Raw genomic sequence first — 19,840 nt, 5'->3', positions numbered from 1 at the left:
TTGGGTGTTGCATCCTTACGAAAAGCCGATGATGGTCTGTATGCAGGAACATGTGATCACTGGGAGATCCTGTAAGTTCAAGATGACCAATGAATGCTTAAAAAAGAAATCCATGACACTACTACGTACAGGAGTCTATAAACTGCTTTATTAAAAAATAACATTTTTGATGTGTTTTATTCTTCCAGTTTCGGTTAGAAATAAGTCAGTTGTTCAACTAGAAAGAAACAGTCTTTTTTAGAACGATTTGAAATTGTGCCCTTTGTTCTCTTTGGAAGTGATTTAAAAGTGACAGACCTTCTATCATTTAAATAGTGCTTAATAAAAGGATAATTAGCAGATTATCAATATTACACGAATTAAAATCACACCCTGGAGATGGGGAATTTAATTGAAAACTGTAATTTCTTTCAAAGCCCAGATGATGCTCCTTCAAAAATATTTTTGGATAATGTAATAATAATATGAGATTACTCTTTGGTAACAATTATTTTAATATACCAAAAGGTTTTGCAGATATGTGCGCATCCAGCAAATCATTCATGAATGGACTTCTAGAAGGGAGGAAATACAGAGAAAATAAGTAATTTTTTTGGTCTAATTAAAAAGTCATAATCAGGTTGTTCATAGCACTAATACCTTCTGGATCACCTAAAAGAAGCACGTATTTAAATGGCTGCTCTCCTAAATCACATCTGAATTGTATCAATCCTTCCTATAAGGTAGGAATATTCATTCACTATTCTTACTTAAAAGTCAGCCACCGCTTTGGATTTTCTATCAGTATTTTATCAATTCTCTCCTGGGAAATGCCTCTAACCAGCATTTTAGGAACAATATTTTTGAGGATATGTGAATATCCATGACCTCCGTATTTCATCAACCTATTCTTCGTGTGCACATCATGAGCCATCAGAATTCTGTCTTCATAGCCTTCATCGACCAGCATACGAATCCTGCAAAAGCAAAAAGCACAGCTCTCACTGACAGGTCCTCGACACAGGACTCATCAGTATTTAAACATCTTACATCTTTGTATTCCTACACTGCTTTACGACTATTTTTAGGTACTGAAAAGACACATGCTTTAGATCCTTACATTTATTTCAAACTTAAAACGTATTGAATTGAAAAACCTCCACTCTACCACACATCCCAAAGTGGGCAAGGAAAACTCTCCCCAGTTGGCACAGCTTTGTATTTCCAATCTCACTGAGCCTATGGAGGTTTTCAAGAATGTCACTATCACAAAGCACGGGGCTCGGCTTTTATATGTGCGGTAACAAGTTCTCAGAAAAGCTCCTTTTCAGCATGATCAGTTCATGGGGTTAGTTGTTGCTGCTGACACAACACTCGTCCTGTAACAGCCATTAAGGACCTGACTGGTTGTGCTCAATTATACAGATGCTTTCACATCATCAGTTAATTGTCATCTGGAATTACCAGGTTGATAAAAATTCTGAATTGTTAGCATCGTATTCCACATAAACAGTTATCAATCAAACATGTTTCAAATATGTTCACTAAATTAGATAAATAAAACAACCACTGTAGAGTGCTGGCATGTGCCAGCAAGTGAGAGGAGTTAATGCAGCAGCCCAACTGAACAGACTTGGTAAACTGACAAGCTTGACTCAAAGGTCACTGCCTTCTGGCAAGCCTGCTACAAGGAAGCCTTCTGTTCCCCATTTCACTATGTGAAACTTAATCCCTTGCTAAACTCAGTTTTTAGAACTTATTCAGAAGGAGTCCACTGCATGACTTTACACCCCTAAGCTTCCGTTTTTTGCTTTCACTAGTGGCAGACCACAGCATTAAAGTGGCAGAGGCAGATAGACCAGGAAAGCACTCATTTCTCACTGAGCCACCCAATTCCATCACATGCCAGCACTGTGAAATTCTAATTTTCATCTTCTTGACTGTACTTTGATCAGCAAGAAAGCAAACACTGGTTCTGTAAGAAACCACACCATATCTGGAAACCCTTACTGTCAGTTTTTATTATAATTACTTATGAGGAGATACATCCAGCACGACCTAATTAATATGGGCACAGTAAGAAGAAGTCAAGCGTGATAGAATTTGGTAAGAAAGCATCTTTCACAAAAGCAATAGGAATAGTATGTATGTTGTAGGAGTACGATGTCACTGCTATTTTCTCTAACTTGAAACACGGAAACCAGTTAATCAGAGAGTAAGAGCGACAACACTGGAGGGCTGTCTGAGTTCTTGGCTGATTAAACATCTCTTAATCACCTTCTTCCACAGTTAGACTAATGTTGTGTGTTGGGGAGGGGTAGGGTCCTTTTCATTCCATATGTGAAGCTTGTTCATTCCTCTGAGTTCAGTTGGTACTTGCTGCTGACTCAGGGAAAAGCTGCCCTTGCAAGAAATTCAGTTCTCCACTTGCACTGGCAATAGATTGCAGCATAAATGAGTTAAGTACACACAAATTAAACTGTGTCTGAAGTTAACTTATTATTTGAATAGATAAGATCTGTACATATATTTTTCCATTTAGTTTGTTCAAATTTGTTCAACATCTAAAGACCATTTTGATTGCCCCCCCCCAAAAAAAGAAAAAGAAAAAAGAAACAACAACAAAAAACCCCCAGCAACTCAGGATTGCAGCAAAAGCTTATTAAAACCCACATAACAGCATTCCTAACTCAGGTGCAGGTTTTCCCATCATACAAGAGAAAACAAACTTTCAGTATTTTCTGCCTATGAGCAGCACTGCAGTGAACACTCAGCTGTCAGAGAGTTTAAGGAGAGATGCTGGTGGGTAAGCAGGACTCATGGATGGAATGAAAACTTTGCCATGGCTGAATAAACCCTTATTAACCAAGGCACAGTCCATCCTTCCACACATTCTCTTCACAGTGCTTCTATGCATGTTGACCAACTGTGGCACAGGAGAGGGGAGCAACACATTCACATTCTCAATGTGAAAACACATTCCAACAGTTCAGAATACTAATCAGAAGACAGAGCTCTGTTAGAGGAAGGAGTCCTGGTGTGAGAAGCAGCAGAAACTCCTGTCAGTAAGTGGAACATTAACTTCCATAGCCTTAAAACAGATTTTTTGCAGCTAATCTGATGGTGAATGGCAGAAAAGCAAGGTCTCGAGTGCAGGTGAAAGCAAACAAGCAACTTCATTGGTGATTAAGAACCTCACAGGCTTTCTCATGAAAGAGAAAGGAAGAATTGCTTCTGATTCTAGAATTGGAAAAGATGTAAGGTAGGCTGGCATCCCACCCCTCAGAAACCTGCCACTTGACTATACATGAACACTGAAAATGAACAGCAAAGGAAGATGGTGTATCTGGACAGAGAGGATGGAGCAATGCTTTGTGTTAGCAGAGCACAGCAGACCTGTCATGCAGCTGAGCTGGGACCGCATGCATCGATGAGAAATGGGGAAGAGAGATCCTGCCAGTAGGGCCAATATTTTCTCACTGTGGATGTGAAGAGAATGACAGCTCTGAAGAGACAGGAAACTCATCCTTCCAAAGCAGGAAAGGACAAAGCAAACGGGGAAGATAAATGATAAAGTGTGGAAGAAAAAGCGCGGTTTTCAGGATGGAAAAAGGGAACCAAATCCATGCAAGAAAACCAATGAGTTGTGCTCACTTGTGAGAGGACATTACAGGCTCAGACAACGCTTGGTAGTGACACTGGGTTTCAAACAAAAGTCAAATCCTAACACATATCCTGCATTTCCAGACTTCCCTTTTACAATTTGACAGTCTATATACATGCAATAAATGATAAAATTAAACAAAATCAGCATGGAATTAGGACAGAGAATGAAGTTAAAGCAGCTTTTGATCTTTTTCTCAAGTTATACTCCACAACTCTCTGACGCCACGTTTTCCTTTGCAGATAGAAGAAATTATACATGGTGCCCTGAAGAAGTGACAGCAGCAAAAAAAATAAAAAAGAATCCATTATTTTAGTATGAGAAAAGACAATTTTGAACTGTAAGCAGAACTGCTCTGTGATGCCCTTTAAGATGGATACTGATAATATTAATTTGTCAGTGGCAATGCTATTGCTTAAACCTCGCTGAAGCAGGTACCTTGCAATTCTGTCATTGTCACTTGGCATGTCAATGTCAGGTTCGAGCTGGTAATAGATAAATTCTGTGCCAAATAGGTCATACTCCAAGTAGCATCCAAGTTTAGCAAATTCCAGAAGTTTCTTTGTATCAAATATGCTCCTGCAAAACACACAAAACACAATGTCAGCGCTGTGAAAGGGAAAAAAGAATCTCATAGTGGGATGGTAAGATATTTTGTAACTTCCTACTTGTAAGGAACAAAACCAATAACACACGATGTTGAAAAACAGAACATATGTTTGATGCATGCAACTTAACCTGATACACAGCACCGTCTTTCTTCCAATCATGCATTAAATGCAAATGAAGCAAACGCAACTCTTTCCCCATGATGTAATAAGAGCATTTACAATCATCTTTAACTGGAAACAGAAAGGTTCTTTACTTTTGATATCACTGAACTACTAAATGGACAATCAAACAAGGAAGGACATTTAAGGAGGAGGTTAACTCAGTGACATTTAAAAAAAAAGACAATGGATTGCTTCCATAAGACAGATTTACTTTCCCAGAAGAGTTACAGGAGACAGATACATCCAGGGCTTGTTTCATCCATCAAGCACCGTTAATACATAACTTTGTCTTTAGTTTCTATAATGTACAGTGATGGCTCCAGACTGTCACTGGAAATGCAATATATCACAGTCTGCACTGGGATGTGGCCAGAACACCTTAAGGAAATGCTCTTAGGAAAATATATAATGGGTCTGCAAGCAGCTGAGGTGTGGCTTTTGCATCAGATTTGAAAAGTGAAGAAACAAAGCTACTGAAACCCATCACTCATTTGGAAAAGAAGGATAACTCTACAGCTCTGTGATTTTTTTCCTCTGAAATATTCTTACTGAGAATATGAACCATGCAGATAAAAAAGAATGACAAGAAAACCCACTATCCAACCCTCAAATGATACCTTGTAAATTTACTCTTGTAACCATTCCCCTTTTTTTTTTTTTGCATCTAGGGAGGAAATAGCTTTCCACCAGGGTAACAGTTAACCAGAATGGCTGCAGTTCTGTTCTTCTCTTATTGCTGATATTCACATCAAAAATTAATTTTATCCTATACAATTACATCACAGTCTTCTCCTATGGAAGTGGCTGATGTCACAAATTCAATATATTATGACTTAACAGGGTCGAGGAGGAAGAACAGATGAGAGAGATAACCCTTGCTGAGAGAAACCTGCTATTGGGAAGAGTTTAAGACTTGCCAACTAAAATTAACCAAAAAACCAAAATTGTTATTTCAAAATAAATGTCACAGTTCACAAAGATTGAGTATTTATTACCACATGTGTTTTCAAGGTGAAGAGCAAGAACGTGGGTTATTCTAGATGCAATCACACCCAGCTCAGACAGTAGCCATGAGTACCTATGCCTGTGTAGTGGCTCTACATGTTTTTGAAAACAAAAACTAACCAAACAAGTAATAATTAAAAACAAAACAAAACCATAACAAAACACTAACAATGTGTTTCAAAACCACAGCCAGAGCAACAGGTTTTGGAAACTACACTTAGCACAGTGGTTTTGGAAGTTCTATCCCACCAAAGAACAGGAGAGCCCCTAGATCCCCTTGGAGGCCTCATGGATGCAGCAGCAGCAGAAGCAGCAGCAGCTCCCAGTTCCAGTGGCTGGTCTGTGTGCTGGATCTATGTGTTGGGGCAGCATGGCCCTGAGCTGTCCTGAACGCAAGGAAAAGGAGATGGGACGCAGGTTCTGTAGGCTGGAATTCATTTGTAAGGGACACCCACCAAGACACTTTCAGACCAACATTCACAACAGTTGCTATGAGTCTTTGAACAAAAGCTCCTGAAGCAATGGATGCTGATCTCTACCAAGATACCTTTACAACCTTAATCCCCATTAAGTGATTGGATTCAATAGCCAAGATTCAGGAGCTTTTGCTTCCTTTATGTGCACTGTATTTCCAAGATGGACACTTGCTACCTTTTGTTCTAAAATACTAAATGGCAAAAAGATGGCCTGCATTTTGGTTCTAGCATTTGACTGTAAATCCACCTGAAAACTGCCCCTCTGTGTATGTCAAAAGCTGGCATGAAATACGGAGCTATGTACAAATTCATCTCACACTGAAAGGGCTGGGATGCTCCCACATGGATTCTTCTCAGTGAAAGAGACTTAAAATGTTAAATGCACATTGCAAAGCCAAACTTCACAGCAGTTTAGAGCCTACGTTACAGCAACTGCCAACCTGAATGTGTGAAAATAATGATAGAAGAAAGACAGAATAAGGAAATGCCATATTGCATAGCAGTGGTTGTAAGAGAAACCACACCTCTGCCTTGACTGTTTTCCTACTTACATTGCTTATTTTTTCCACCAATAAATCACTGAATCCAGTGTGATCTACAATAGTGTGTAAAGGCAAAAAAAACCAGAACTGATGTTTATGTTGCAGCAAAAACACTGCAGCCCGCTCAGTCATCTTTGACAACAAGATTTAAGCCATCAGTTTTTCTTAAGAACTGTGAGGGGAAAAAAAAAAGAGCTATGCATACAGTGAAATTCAGGTAAACACATAAGGAAAGCCCATATCATTTCTGTATCATAGAATATAAGTTAAATTTCATGACACTGAATACTGTGTTCCTAAAGCCCCATACAAAACACCAGGCTCTGTACAAATACACAAAACTTGCAGCTTGATTTGTAAGCTCATAGAGCCTATAATGATTAGAAATTTGGAGATCAGAGCTCTTGCCTGCATTACACTCATGTTGAGGACAAACAATCCAATTGCTGAGAGTCATATGACCACAAACAGTCTCCATTATTCAACAACTGTCCAAACTAATCAATGCTTGGACTTTTTCCAACTCATCGTGAGCCACACAAGATTTGATTTGTTAATAGAGAATGTGTTTCTAAATTGGAATGAGAAAAGCACCCTGGTTCCTTCACACATCTGATGTAGGTTTTTGCTCTCAAGGAAACTAGAAGTTAGCTCTGTGGTCTAAGGTAAGGATCATCCAAAATCCAACAGTTTTCCTTTTAAGTAGTAGTTCTTCTGTCTGACAGCAGAAATGAAAAGATCCAGCTTTGATCCAGAATCCATCCAAATCAGTGAGTGCTCCATTAGCATCAGTGAGGCTGTGGCCAGGCCCATAACAGTGGCCCAGTTTCCAAAACGCTGGAATCCCAGCAGCCCTCAGCACGTCTGGTGAGATCCACTCAACATCCAGTTCTTGTGACTTGTACAGGCAGGTGAATTCACCAAATCTTCTTTAAGAAATAAAGAAATGCAAAATGCAGCTACAGTTACTCCTAATCTTGCCTCCAGAGCTTCTCAGGGAGTGTTTAAAATTCGTGGGTGTTTTTATCAGTACAAACCTAAGAGCTGATCCACATCAAAGTGCTGGAAACTGATAAAGCTTTATATAAGGAGTTACATATTTTAAAGTCAGTAAACACGAAAATATACTTCATGTCACAATATCAGAGCACAATAAAAAACAGTTTTTTGCAGAGCTGTTCCCTAGAATTTCATGAGCTGTGGAAGCACAGTCAGAATGAGAGCTGAGCAACCCGCTTACCTGTCAAGATGAGACATGACTGTTTTGGAAACATCAGCCCCAGCTTCCTGCAGGATGCGAACTATCTGGAAGGGTGCATCGCTGTGCCTGCCAGGGTGGATGATGATGGGGCACCCAATCTGTGCCTGTGCGTGTGCAGCTGCCTGCAGCACCCTGCGTTCACTTGCAGTCATGGGCCAGGAGCAGCCGATCTCTCCCACTACTCCACACCTGATGTCAGTCCCATCTGCTCCGTGGAGGATCTCATCAACAATGATGCCTGTGAGCTGAAGATTGGGAAAATGAGATTTTTTGATAGTAATACCATTTTTATTAAAAAGCATCAAATATGGCCTATGGGCACTGTGCAAGCTATACTACTAAGGTCCTTTTGGACTTATTTAACAGTTGGCTGTGTGAAAACACAGCAGTTAAAATATAGTTTCTGCCAACTAACATTAACTTAGCCATTAACTAAGACCAAAATAAACAGAGAAGGAAATCAATAGAACAGTATCCACACTTAAGAGCATCTCTCCCTTAATTGCTGAGTTTGTAGGGAAAGTTGGTCCACACACAGTTTGAGTATTGATTTAAGCTGGTGAATCCAGAAACAATTCCTGCTAAACCAGGGCTCAGCAAATAAGGAATCCTTGTCATTCAGACAGAAAAGGAAAAAAAGTCTGGCAAAGATTCCAGGCCACAGAAACCAAGAAGTCAAGTTTAAGGCAAGTTCTGCTCTTTGGATTGCAAATGTAGAACTACAATATCTCAACAGACTCTAGAACTACAAGCAGAAAGCTCAGCTGAGCATATGCCCAATCCATCAGCCACTGTACAATTCTCTGTTAGTAACCAGAAGGGCTGCTCTAAAAGTAATGCCTCCTATTTCACGATGCTGACGCACAACATCAGACACGGATGTTGGTGGTACAGCAGTAGAAGTGGAACCTTCCCCCCAGTATTATGTGACATGTTGTTGCCGTGTGACAGATGGCAGCAGAAGGGCACTCTGACAAAACAGTGCCTGACATCAAAGTGTGGATGAAACAAAGGTGTGTGAATTCCTCCATGCTGAAAAAATTGCATTTGGTTTATGGAGACCAAACAGGGATGTGAGCACAGTGAGCTGATGGGCGGTGCATTTCAGCAGTGGTGACAGTGACACTGGCTCACCTCCGCTAGTGCAAACTGTTGCAATCATAGCATGCAGGCCAATGGTAAATATGCAAAGCTAATGGTGGTGACCACGCTGAAGAAGTGTTTTGTAGCTGTGGATTTGCTCTAACAAATAGTTTCACTGTGCTCTTCATATGCGTTGTAGTTTCCACGGAAATAAACAGGAGGCGTTACTTCTGGAGCAACATACATTACTGTCTATTTGACTGCATTAAGTATTGATTAACTGCTGACTACAGGGCACCTGTGGATCTGCAGCAGTCCATCAGATACAGAAGGGAAACCTTTGCCCAAAGACATCTATTTGTAGCAAATTCTACATCTTTAGGAAAAGCAGTGCCCTACAGCTTGTTCCACTTCTGTCCACTGAGGTTTGCAGTACTGTATCACATCACATCTGCTGGAGTTTGAAACATTTATTTTTAAAGTGAATTTGACTCATTTGTAAACTGTGATAGATTAAAAAAAACAACATTTCTCAGCTCTACTCACTCGCATTCACAGCCTCCTGCCTTGGAGAGTTCCCTTCCTTCTTCTCCCTATCATCACATTTTCTTAATAAAAGATGAATGAATATTTATTATTACAGAAATATCTGGGGATCTCAGTCATTATTAACACATTGTTTTGGGCACCGTGCAAACAACAGGATTTAGATTCTGCCCTGAAGAGCCTGCAAAACGGCAGAGAGGAGAGAAGTAACTGGCAGCTTGAGCAGAGTACTGATTTACAACTGTCCTATAAATACTGCTATTTTTTATGCTCTTCACAAGAATTCTGCGTGATCTAATTGGAAAGTAATTACCAGGAAAACAGACAAACGAGGAAGAAGAGATATGCTTCTTCCCTAAATAACCGTAAAAAGGATAACTGGTGTTGTACCAGATGCCTACACATGAGATATTCTATTTTCCTTTTGCTGTTGTATTATAACTAATCCCTGAGAGAAAACAGAGCTTAAGAACTGGAAATTTTGACAGATAATCCAAGTACACACCATTAGGGCTGGTCCAGCTATTGAACAAAAACAGGAACGCTGCTCTTAAGTTTTGCAAACTAAGAATGTCAAGATTTGATCCATTTTGTTTGAACTTCTCTCCATCTTTGACACATCCAGAGATGACTCACAGCAGAGACCCCCAAGAAAATCTTTAGACTTACCTGCTCCACTGTCATAGCCTGTGTTTGAGAAGAATGTGTGGAATCCACGTAAAACCCAGCCCCAGCAATAATATGGACTCCGGTTTCTTCTGCGAGTTTCTTCAAAGTCTTCATATCCCGACGGATTCCCGTGGTCGTGTTCTCCACGATAGTCCCACCACCTGCTGCTTTAAAATGCAGCAGCTCCTCCCTCACGGCATCCATCTCCTGACACAGAAGAAGGTTGTCTTTATGGCTGTAGGGATTCTGCTTGATCCAAAATAAGTTCTTCATCTGGATGGGCCCCTCAGACAAAGGCTCTTGGCCTGGTGAAGGAGGACAGAAGAAGCTGCTGTAGTCCATGGACAAGTGTTCATGAGTCAATGTACAGCCGAGCTGCTCCGGCTCCACCAGGCCCAGCACAGTTTGTGCCTTTCCACTCAGGGAAGACATTTTTCTTCAGCTATTGTAATGGGAAAAAAAATCAGATCTGAAAAATTCTGGGAAGAAGAGAAAGGAAACAAAACATTTTAGAAAATAAAAAGCATTTCTTAGAAAATGTCAGTATTCTCACACACATACCTACATACGGTATGCTTTTGAATGGTTCCAACATGGCTTCAGCAGAACAATCAATATAAAAAACAAAGCACTTATGTTATCCAGTTACAACTGTGCCAGTACCCTAATACTGTAGCAATATCACATTTCAGTACAAGGAAATCATCACCATTTATTGTGCAGTAGCCAATACCACGTTAAGATGAATGTTTCCTATTTAACAACAACCACTGGATGTTCATTTTGGATTCTCTACTCTTTAGCAGCTGTCAGATTTTGTCATCTTGAATTCTGTCAGCTTGAGCCACCAGATGAACGCACTTGGCATCCAAACTGAGTATTCCTGACTGATACTTTCATCCTGTGTCCTCCAAGACGCGTGTTCCCCTTCCCGCGTTCAGGAGCCTTGTCCCTCCAGCACAGGGAATGCAGGGAGGGGGCCAAGCGCTCAGACTCTTAGCATAGGCCAAGTCCTTCCAGCCCCACTGGCCTAGACACAGGGCAGCTCCTCCAAGCAACAAGACATGGAAAACCCAACCTGACCCTGTCCAGCTGGACAGAAATTCCAGTGTGCTTCCAAAATGCCTTTTCTATCAGCTTCCTTGGCCAAATATTTTACCAGCTGAGAGCAGACCTTAACTTAACATTTCATTTACATGGCTTAGCCTCTGTTCTGAGCTTTTTTCCCTTATCTTTAACATAAATGAAACCATGTTATTTTTCAAAACTTCAGATGAATGGTGACAAAAACATACCTGGAGGCCACCATCTACAATTGGTTCACATCACAGACATCTGCTCGGTGGAAGTTTAGCCTGGATCTCTACAGGTTAGAATTAGCTGCTCCATTGGGATTTGGGGGGATTTTTCCTCTTTTGGGGGTGGGGGTGGTCTTTTTAGTTTACGTGCTGTATTAACATTAAACACAGCTGACTACTCAGTTCATGTTAGATCTTCCTGATGCAAGCTGCAAAGGCTTGAGGATATGTAGTTACAATCCCTAGTCAACCAAAATCAGCAGTTATGAAACAAAATACATGTTTAATCATGTCCAGAGGACAGGACTAACTAGAGCATGCATTATTGATTAAAAAGAGAGGTCTTTCCCATTTCTGTCTCCCTGTAGTGAATAATATCACAAACATGGATTTGCCACTGGTGAAGCTCTCAGAAGACATTTTCCTTTTAACTGCTAATGTTAATCAACTGGGATGGCAGAAAGCTGAAATCTGAAGGGCACTCAAGTCTGCATATCAAAGGGCAGCAGAACACCTATAGCTCTTTGGGGATACTTTCTTTTCATGAGCAAGACTGTCAGAGTACACTTGTCACAGTGACCTGTAGAAGGCAGACATCACCTGTTGAATTAAGTTTGCACTGCTGGCAGTTCCTGTATCTGAGAACATGGCTGTCCATAAGAAAAAGCCTGGCTGACCGTACTTCTTGCCCTGTGCGTAAGGAGACGTGTGCGATAATTCCATTTAGGAAGAACTGTTCTTTTATGAATTTCATTTGTAGACTGGTGCGTTGACTTGTTTGAGAAGGCAGAAGAATAATTACTCTCATAGAACAGACTGCTGGCTGACTAATAGAATGATTTATTTTTTGCCAAACAAATTATGAAGTGCATGATTTCAGAAAATATTATTCTTGAGCAAATACTTAAAAGCAAAATACCTGTCTTAGTCAGAAACTGCTGCTAACTGCAATTCAATTAAGTTACCCAGCTATTAATTGCATTCTGGAATAAGGCAGTGTTCTATAGCCCACTATTCTGGAGGAAGTTCAGTGATCTGAGTCATTCCTGTGCACACAGCAGAGAGACTATGAGAACTGTACCCTTTTTTTCTTCATTAAGCATCAATGCTCCGGTGTGCAGTAGGGTTGCAGTAGGACCCCAGCAGCACAAAGAGCAATACCCACTCTGTTCTGCAGACGTATTTTTTTCACTACGTTCGTTCACTGATGATTTTTGAATCAATGAATTAAGTTAGGAAAACAAACCTATATAAATATTGAGGTCTCTAAATACGTAAGTATTGAAGCTCTCTTAAAAATTCAGACGCAAAATAATTACAGTCTCTTTTCATAACAAGTATCCACTTCATTTATTCAGTTACCTGACACTTCAGTGACTCCAAATAGCCATTTGATGTGATTCAGGAGTTTTGCTCACTTTCCAATGTGTTTCTTTTAAATAAAAACTTAACTTTCAGCGTTTGCTCCCAACAATTCCTTTCTGACACAGCTAAATCACATTACCCTCAATTAATCTGGCCTGAAGACTGGGAAGACCTATGGTTGTGTGAAATCTTCATACAGCCCGAGGCTGCTGTCTTCTGATTTACAACAGCAGGAAACATCCAGAATTACCTGTTCTGGTGCCAGGGTTCTCTTGTAGCAGTTCTTAATCTGTTAATTTTTACACTCTGGAGTTCAGATTGTAGCATATCTACAATGCTTACAAAAGCACTACCTATTACTGAACCTTTTGATTGAGGCCAAGTATTTTTATGACTGCAAGAAGCATCTCAAAAATGGAAACTGACACAAACAGCATTTAAAGCAGGCCTAATTTTATCTTCCTGAAAAATATGATTAACGTTAATGTCAGTGCGTGCTTACCAACAGTTTTAGAAAACCAACACTTCTAATAAAAAAAATATTACGAGAACTAAAGACAGCCAACAACTCGTGACTGGAATTCTTTTTAAAGACACTGTCCTGTTATCTTCTCTACCGTCATTTACATAGACAGCGTGCCATGAATATGCTATCATGATACATTATTCTTGATCAGATTCGCCTAATGGAAACATAATTTAATTAGTGCCTTTAGAACAGATTTATGTGCAAACAGCTATTAAGTTGAATAATGACTGCTGCTTAATTTAAACATGTATACGTTTCTTCAGAAAGGAACGTCTACATCTTTAACTAATGACTGACATGCCATGCTTTACACATAACTTTCCCCCGAGAAAGCTGGTTCTTTCATACTCCTGGGGACTGAATTCATACCCCCTCATTTAGCCATCTAAGATGGTGCACATCTTCCACAGAGTAATTGCCTGGACCATTTCTGTAGTGAGATCGAACACATATCCAGAGGCAATTCATGCAGCCTACTCTGAATGTCTGAGACAGGCCGGGATGAGTTACGTTCTGTATCTGCCTCCTCCCATGGGCTATGTGGGGAGTCAAAAAACAACCCTGGACAAGAACGAGCGTTTTAGGTGGTCTCATAGGAGATGTGTAGATTCTGCCTCCTGAATCCTCACCCAGGTTGAGGGGAGAGAATGGGAAAGGGAAAGGTGCATCTGCATATGATAAGGATAAAGGGGCAGCTGCCTACCTGGCCATAACAGTATTTGGGGTTTGGAAATCTCTAATTTACACTCTGGTAAATTTAGCCTCTGGTAGTGCCAAAGAATTCCCCCACAGACCTTCCTTGCTTTGGTAAAAACTCTGCTAAATTCAATAGATGGTTTTGCCTGAATACGGACAGCAAGATGTATGCTTCTGCTGTTCCCATCCGAAACGTGCACATCAGCCCCTGTGTCATTTTAATGCTCTTGTAATGGGATGTCTTCCTAGGTTTGGATTAGTTGCTTCCTCCAGTAATCTCATATTGCTGAAACATTATAAAGGCACAGACACAGCTTCCGCATGCTAACGCTGCACTTGTTTTGATTCGGTAAGCACATTTTAATGCTGTTAGCATGGATTCTCTCCAGACTTGTATTATTATTGTCATTCAATTACAATGCAAGATTACAGTGACACTAAACCCAGATTGAGGTGACAAAAAAGAATTACAAAAATGCAAAAAGAATGGCTGGTTAATAGATATTTATTGTATGCCCCCCACAATTAAACATGGCTGCCACTTAGAAGTTCAGGTTGCTCTGGCTGCGTGGGGAACATTATAAGAGGGTCTTTCCCTGCATAATCTGGTAATCCTAGGAAGCGTGACACAGCGCAGGTTTGCTATGTATATATAGCTGGAGGAAATGCTTTGAGCACTCCGTTCTACTGTGAGTGACTTCTACAATGCATGGAAAAGCCCGCATCAGAAATACAGAGCATAGATGTGGTAAACTACCGCAGAGGTTTATAGGGTGAAAGGAACTCAATACTGCAGGCACAGTTCTCCCTTTTCCTCACCAGACAAGCAAGTCTTCTGAGATCTCTGACACACAAAAACCTGAATTTGGAAATGGGGCCAAAGGACAGTGAAAAAATGCAGGTTTCTGGGCAAACTCTTGTCTCTTCTGCAGAAACAGCAGATGTGCTTCTCTGAAGGTGAAGCAGATTACTGCCATTAAAGTTCTAACCATCCTTCCTGGCTGAATGATAAGAAGTGACATGGGTTGTTTTCCTACCCCAGACTGGAGTTATGAGACTAACAGACTTTCTGAATTTCATGCTTACTCAGAAAATAAAGCTGCAGCAAGTCATCTTATCCATCTGAGTAGAGGCCTTTCTTTATTCACTGGCTTTACATTCTGTTGCTTTAAAAAAAAAAAAAAGAAAGAAAAGGTGTCATGACAGCTTTTCATTGTATGGTCCCTTGCTTAGTGCAGAAGTACTAAGGGAAAAGGGAGATACAGTGCTGGCTAGTTCCCAGTACCTGCAAGGATAAGTGAACATTCCCACTGCAAACCCCATCCATTGCTCAGCTACTGGCAGACAGGCTGACCTTCCAGCATCACACAGTCTGAGGGTCACGTTCTCGTGCTACTCTGGTCTCGTGTCAGATAAACACAGAACTGGTTTCTTCCTTACCACTTAATACACACGCTTATTTAAAATGTGGTTAAAGTTCAGCTGCTGTTAAGATAATAGAATCAGCCTTTCATTTTACCTTATTTCTAGGCAGATACCCGTCTCAAAACAGAGGCTTCTCAGAGCAAAGTCACGTGGAAGTTTCTCTTCCTCAGAGATCTGAGATCGACATCCCCATAGATGTTTTTTTCATCAACATCTCCAGGGGATTTTGTAGTTTGGGCAGCTTCCAAAGCTACTCCTGATAAAAGGTCATATAAAAATTCTGCCCTAGGATCAAGCATTACATTAATTATATTTTACATGCACATACAGTGGTTTTAGGCCAAATATCAGGACTGAAGTCACTTTACACTGTATAACAGTCTGCACAAACATGGGCCCAAGCCTGCATGCTGATACATGTGTTTATAGTCCTAAGGCTAAAAGGAATCTTATTTGCTTCTCATGGCGCTGGGTTACAAGCACACGTTCTCTTGCTAATACAGGAAATGAATATGTCTCCACTCTTCATTCCCTCCAAATTTCAGATCTGAAACTTAAGCATACAGCTAACTACCACTATTCCTATTGATTTAGTTGGTTTTCTCTTTACTTAAGGTCACGGATATCTCCATAGCATGGACATGAGGTTTAGTATCTCATGTGAGATGGCAGACTGCAGCAACTTCTGCACCAGCAGAAAGTAGCCCACACAGAAAAACACAAGGCAACCGAATGCTGGAGTGCAACTTAGAGCTGTTTTGTAACTCAGAGTCCATCTTTATAGCACCTGTATGCTTTGTCAGCGGTCAAAGTCAACCACAGAAACATAGAATGGTTTGGGTTGGAAGGGACCTTTAAGATCATCTAGTTCCACACCCCCTCTACTGGAAGGGACACCTCTCACTAGAGCAGGTTGCTCAATGAACTCTTACTTCTACAACCTGGACTATGCGCTCACGGGTACAATATCAGAACAGCAGCAACAACCAACACACAGAAGCTGGAAAGGCTGTCAGCTCTCCTGCAAAAAAACCCTTTGGCTTTTTCGAGGTACAGATGAACGGTCACTGTTAACAAGGACTACAGAGAACTATCTTCTCTTTCCGTGTCACAGAGTAACAAAGTATTTCCACAAGAAGATACAAACTCAGTATCTTTGTCCTGGAAACTACTCATTAGTTGCACTGCAATGAATTGAGTAACAAAGAGTGGGATCCCTGCAATAAGTTTTACAACCCTAAAAGGTTTCATCAGTGAGACCAGAAGAAATTCCCCAGACCCACGTGAAAATGCCCAATGCAAAGTGTGGAGGAGGTGGCTATTCTGATGCAAACAGAAATCCGGCTTTATTAATTTTCATGTAACTGTAAGTAATCTTGGCTTCAGCTTGCTGAAGAATGAATGTTGTTCAATGTTTTAATTTCCAAGAGACGGAAAAAAATATTTTAGATCCACGAGAAGTGAAATACGAAATAAAGTACACAGAATGTTCAGAGAAACATTCCTTTAATAAACACTCTCTGGTGCCATATGGTTGACTATATTCTGATTTTGATATGTGAGGAGCAGGCTGATGCCTTCCTAAGCACAGAGGGAAGTGGTGACACTTGCTCCTGCTCCACCACGCATTAATGTAATATGTTCACACTGGTCACCTATATGAAATGTAATTAAACATCTGAATGCCATTGTTGCCACCTTTGATTATTACTACAAAAATGAATGTGATGATGGTGACATGAGGGCAAATATTATGTCTGTTAAATTCCAAAGCATGAGAAGCACACCTAATAATAAATGACACATACGTAGTCTTTCATGTAACAATCCCGAAGTACCTGACAAAACAATACAAAACTACCTCTTAGAAGCATCACTTCACCCATTGCCAAAACACAGCCCCCAGCAGGAAAAAGACAACAACCTTTAAACACTACAGAACATATTATGGCAGATAGTGTTGAATAACAAACACATCCAGCATAAACTGCAGGGCAATTCTACACAGGCAAAACACTATTTTCCAAAAAGGAAGTGACCTCTGGCTAAAAACCTGTTTCATTCAAGAGCCATCACAGGCTTCCAGCACACAGAAGACAGCATCCTCAACAAGAAAAACACCTAAGAAAAAACAAGAGTATCTTCTGATTTCCTAGAGGTCATTTATACTGATGATGAACTTGCTCTGCCACAAAAGTTGTTATCTGAGCTGGTCACCAATGCGATGTGCACCTTCCAGCTGAGGACCAGGCCCAGCACAGCACATAAACTGCTCCAGGGGCTGCCCAGCGCCTGAGCTTTCAGGTGGAGCAGCAGCTAAAGACGGCTTTAAGGTCCCACTTTGGGACTGAGACACCTGTTCCTTCACAGAACTTCCCTTTGACGGGAGAGGACGTCGTCCCAATATCTAAGTCTGTTTGCGCGCACCAACATTAAACACCAGCTCTAATAATAGCGGCTCTGGCAGGGCAGCAGTTTCAGCTCTCTGACTAGTTGGCCAACACACAGGACACGCTCCCAGCCCGGCCCCGCCTCCATCCTCCGCTCCCCGCCCCCAGCAGCACCGCCCTCACCGGGCAGCGGCACTCCGTGTGGGCCCTACTCCCGCTCAGCGCCCTGAGCCCGCGGGCCCGTGGTGCCGCTGCCGTGTACGGAGCGCTCAGCGCTGCCCCGCCGCCTCCTGCCCTCCCCAGCGCCGGGAGACGCCCTCGGCCGTAACTTCGGCCAAGTTTCCCGAGCCCGGCCTGACTGAGAGGCGCCCACAGCCGCCGCTTCAGGCCCCCCCCGCCCGCGCTCGCTCACCCCGCGGCGGGACCGTCCGCCGGCAGCTCCTCTCGTCCCACGCCGGCAGCACCTCAATCCCCGCCGCTCCCGCCCCGCTCTGGGCGGGACTTGCCCGCCGCGGCCCGGCCCCGGGCACTGCGGAGGTGGAGGCTGGAGGGGCGAACAGGGCACCCCGGGCCGGGCCCTGCCGCTTCTTCCTCTGCCCGACCCGCTCACAGCCTGCACTGTCGTCCCTGGTGCACGCAGTGTCCCTGCGAACAGCCCGAGGTGCTGCCCCACACACTGAGCCAGAACAGGAATGCTGGAGAGGCACTTCCCAGCGCTCACAAACTGGATGTCAAGGACAATGATTCTAGATAAAGATGCAGATGTGAAGTATGAAATGAAATCAGTCCTGGCACCCGAGGCCTTACACTTTCCACCCAGGGTCTCAGAAATGCAATATTTCCTTCCCCAAGGCCCATGACATCTGCATGGCGCTGTGCCTTATTCCAGAATGTTTAATGGACACTGTCAACATGAGTGGCAAAGGCACTAAGGACAGCAGTCCTTGTTCTCCTCACTCTCCATTCTGCTTTGACCACTTTCCAGTCCCCATTTATACCAGATGGAGCCAGCAGTGGTCCTGCACTCCGATGTGTTGAGCCTCAATCTATGTTCAGTACTATAGCATGGCATGTGTGAACAGATTCTCATGTGCCTGGCTTCAGTATAGCTGTTGGTTACCTGGCGGTGGGATCCTACCCCTTAGTCAGATCCCAGATATCTCTGTGATGGTTTCAGCATCAAGCAGAAAATGAGTGGGCAAAACTGGGAATGAAAGCCAATGCATTATGATTTCAGGCCTTTTATCATCAATCTTACAATGAAGGACAAAGGTGGAGGTAGTAGATGAAAAATGAGGAGGGCTCTTGAGTAAACAACTTTAGAAAGGTAGGAGGTAAGAGAAAGTTGAGCTTTTATAACGGGGATAAAGAAACTGAGTTTTAGCTTTAAAATAAATAAGAGGGTGAAGGAGAAAAAAGAAAGAAAGGAAGGAAGGAAGGAAGGAAGGAAGGAAGGAAGGAAGGAAGGAAGGAAGGAAGGAAGGAAGGAAGGAAGGAAGGAAGGAAGGAAGGAAGGAAGGAAGGAAGGAAGGAAGGAAGGAAGGAAGGAAGGAAGGAAGGAAGGAAGGAAGGAAGGAAGGAAGGAAGGAAGGAAGGAAGGAAGGAAGGAAGGAAGGAAGGAAGGAAGGAAGGAAGGAAGGAAGGAAGGAAGGAAGGAAGGAAGGAAGGAAGGAAGGAAGGAAGGAAGGAAGGAAGGAAGGAAGGAAGGAAGGAAGGAAGGAAGGAAGGAAGGAAGGAAGGAAGGAAGGAAGGAAGGAAGGAAGGAAGGAAGGAAGGAAGGAAGGAAGGAAGGAAGGAAGGAAGGAAGGAAGGAAGGAAGGAAGGAAGGAAGGAAGGAAGGAAGGAAGGAAGGAAGGAAGGAAGACATCAAATCATAGAATCATTACAGTCCACTAAGATCATCCAGTCCAACCATCAACCCATCCCCATTGTGCCCACTGAACCATGTCCCTCTGTGCCACATCTACATACTTATGAAAACCTCCAGGTATGGTGACAGCACCTCCCTGGGCAGCCTGTGCCACTGCCTTATGGCTCTTTCTCAGGAGCATTTTTTCCTAATACCCAACCTTATTAATACCATGTGGGGTAGAGTCCATGGTGAGCGGTGAAATTGTTGTGGAGAAGAACTGACTGTTA

At 42.1% G+C, this 19,840-nt stretch overlaps 1 protein-coding gene across 9 annotated transcripts; it reads right to left on the bottom strand.

Annotated features, from left to right (window-relative positions):
* Positions 1 to 126: 126 nt before the first annotated feature.
* Positions 127 to 18,168, bottom strand: PTER (phosphotriesterase related). 9 transcript variants are annotated; one of them, XM_085538642.1, is made up of 7 exons: positions 18,114 to 18,168; positions 15,406 to 17,149; positions 14,973 to 15,052; positions 9,999 to 10,477; positions 7,680 to 7,945; positions 4,082 to 4,222; positions 127 to 956 (listed from the first exon to the last, which is right to left on the bottom strand). In XM_085538642.1, the coding sequence occupies exons 4-7, from the start codon at positions 10,428 to 10,430 to the stop codon at positions 746 to 748; spliced, it is 1,050 nt and encodes a 349-aa protein (XP_085394768.1). In that variant the 5' UTR covers positions 10,431 to 10,477; positions 14,973 to 15,052; positions 15,406 to 17,149; positions 18,114 to 18,168; the 3' UTR covers positions 127 to 745. The 9 variants fall into 9 exon arrangements, with proteins under 9 accessions (XP_085394768.1, XP_085394771.1, XP_085394767.1 ...); XM_085538645.1 differs by having other exon boundaries at positions 9,999 to 10,440; XM_085538641.1 differs by lacking the exon at positions 14,973 to 15,052 and having other exon boundaries at positions 15,406 to 15,596; positions 17,099 to 17,149.
* Between the last annotated feature and the right edge of the window lie 1,672 nt (positions 18,169 to 19,840).

This window comes from Coturnix japonica, chromosome 2 (assembly GCF_054131305.1).
Source record: "Coturnix japonica strain WE chromosome 2, WE-NBRP24, whole genome shotgun sequence".
Lineage (NCBI taxonomy): Eukaryota > Metazoa > Chordata > Aves > Galliformes > Phasianidae > Coturnix > Coturnix japonica.
The sequence above is the reverse complement of the archived record's forward strand: the minus strand, read 5'-3'. Positions and strand labels throughout refer to the sequence as shown.

Bases quoted from the DNA above. Each gene is read 5' to 3' on its own strand.
- PTER (XM_085538642.1), bottom strand. From the start codon at position 10,430: ATGTCTTCCCTGAGTGGAAAGGCACAAACTGTGCTGGGCCTGGTGGAG. The intron at 4,223-7,679 runs GTAAGCGGGTTG...TGTGTTTTGCAG, and splicing joins GTCATGTCTCATCTTGACAG to GAGCATATTTGATACAAAGA. The intron at 957-4,081 runs GTACCTGCTTCA...TTGCTTTTGCAG, and splicing joins GACAATGACAGAATTGCAAG to GATTCGTATGCTGGTCGATG.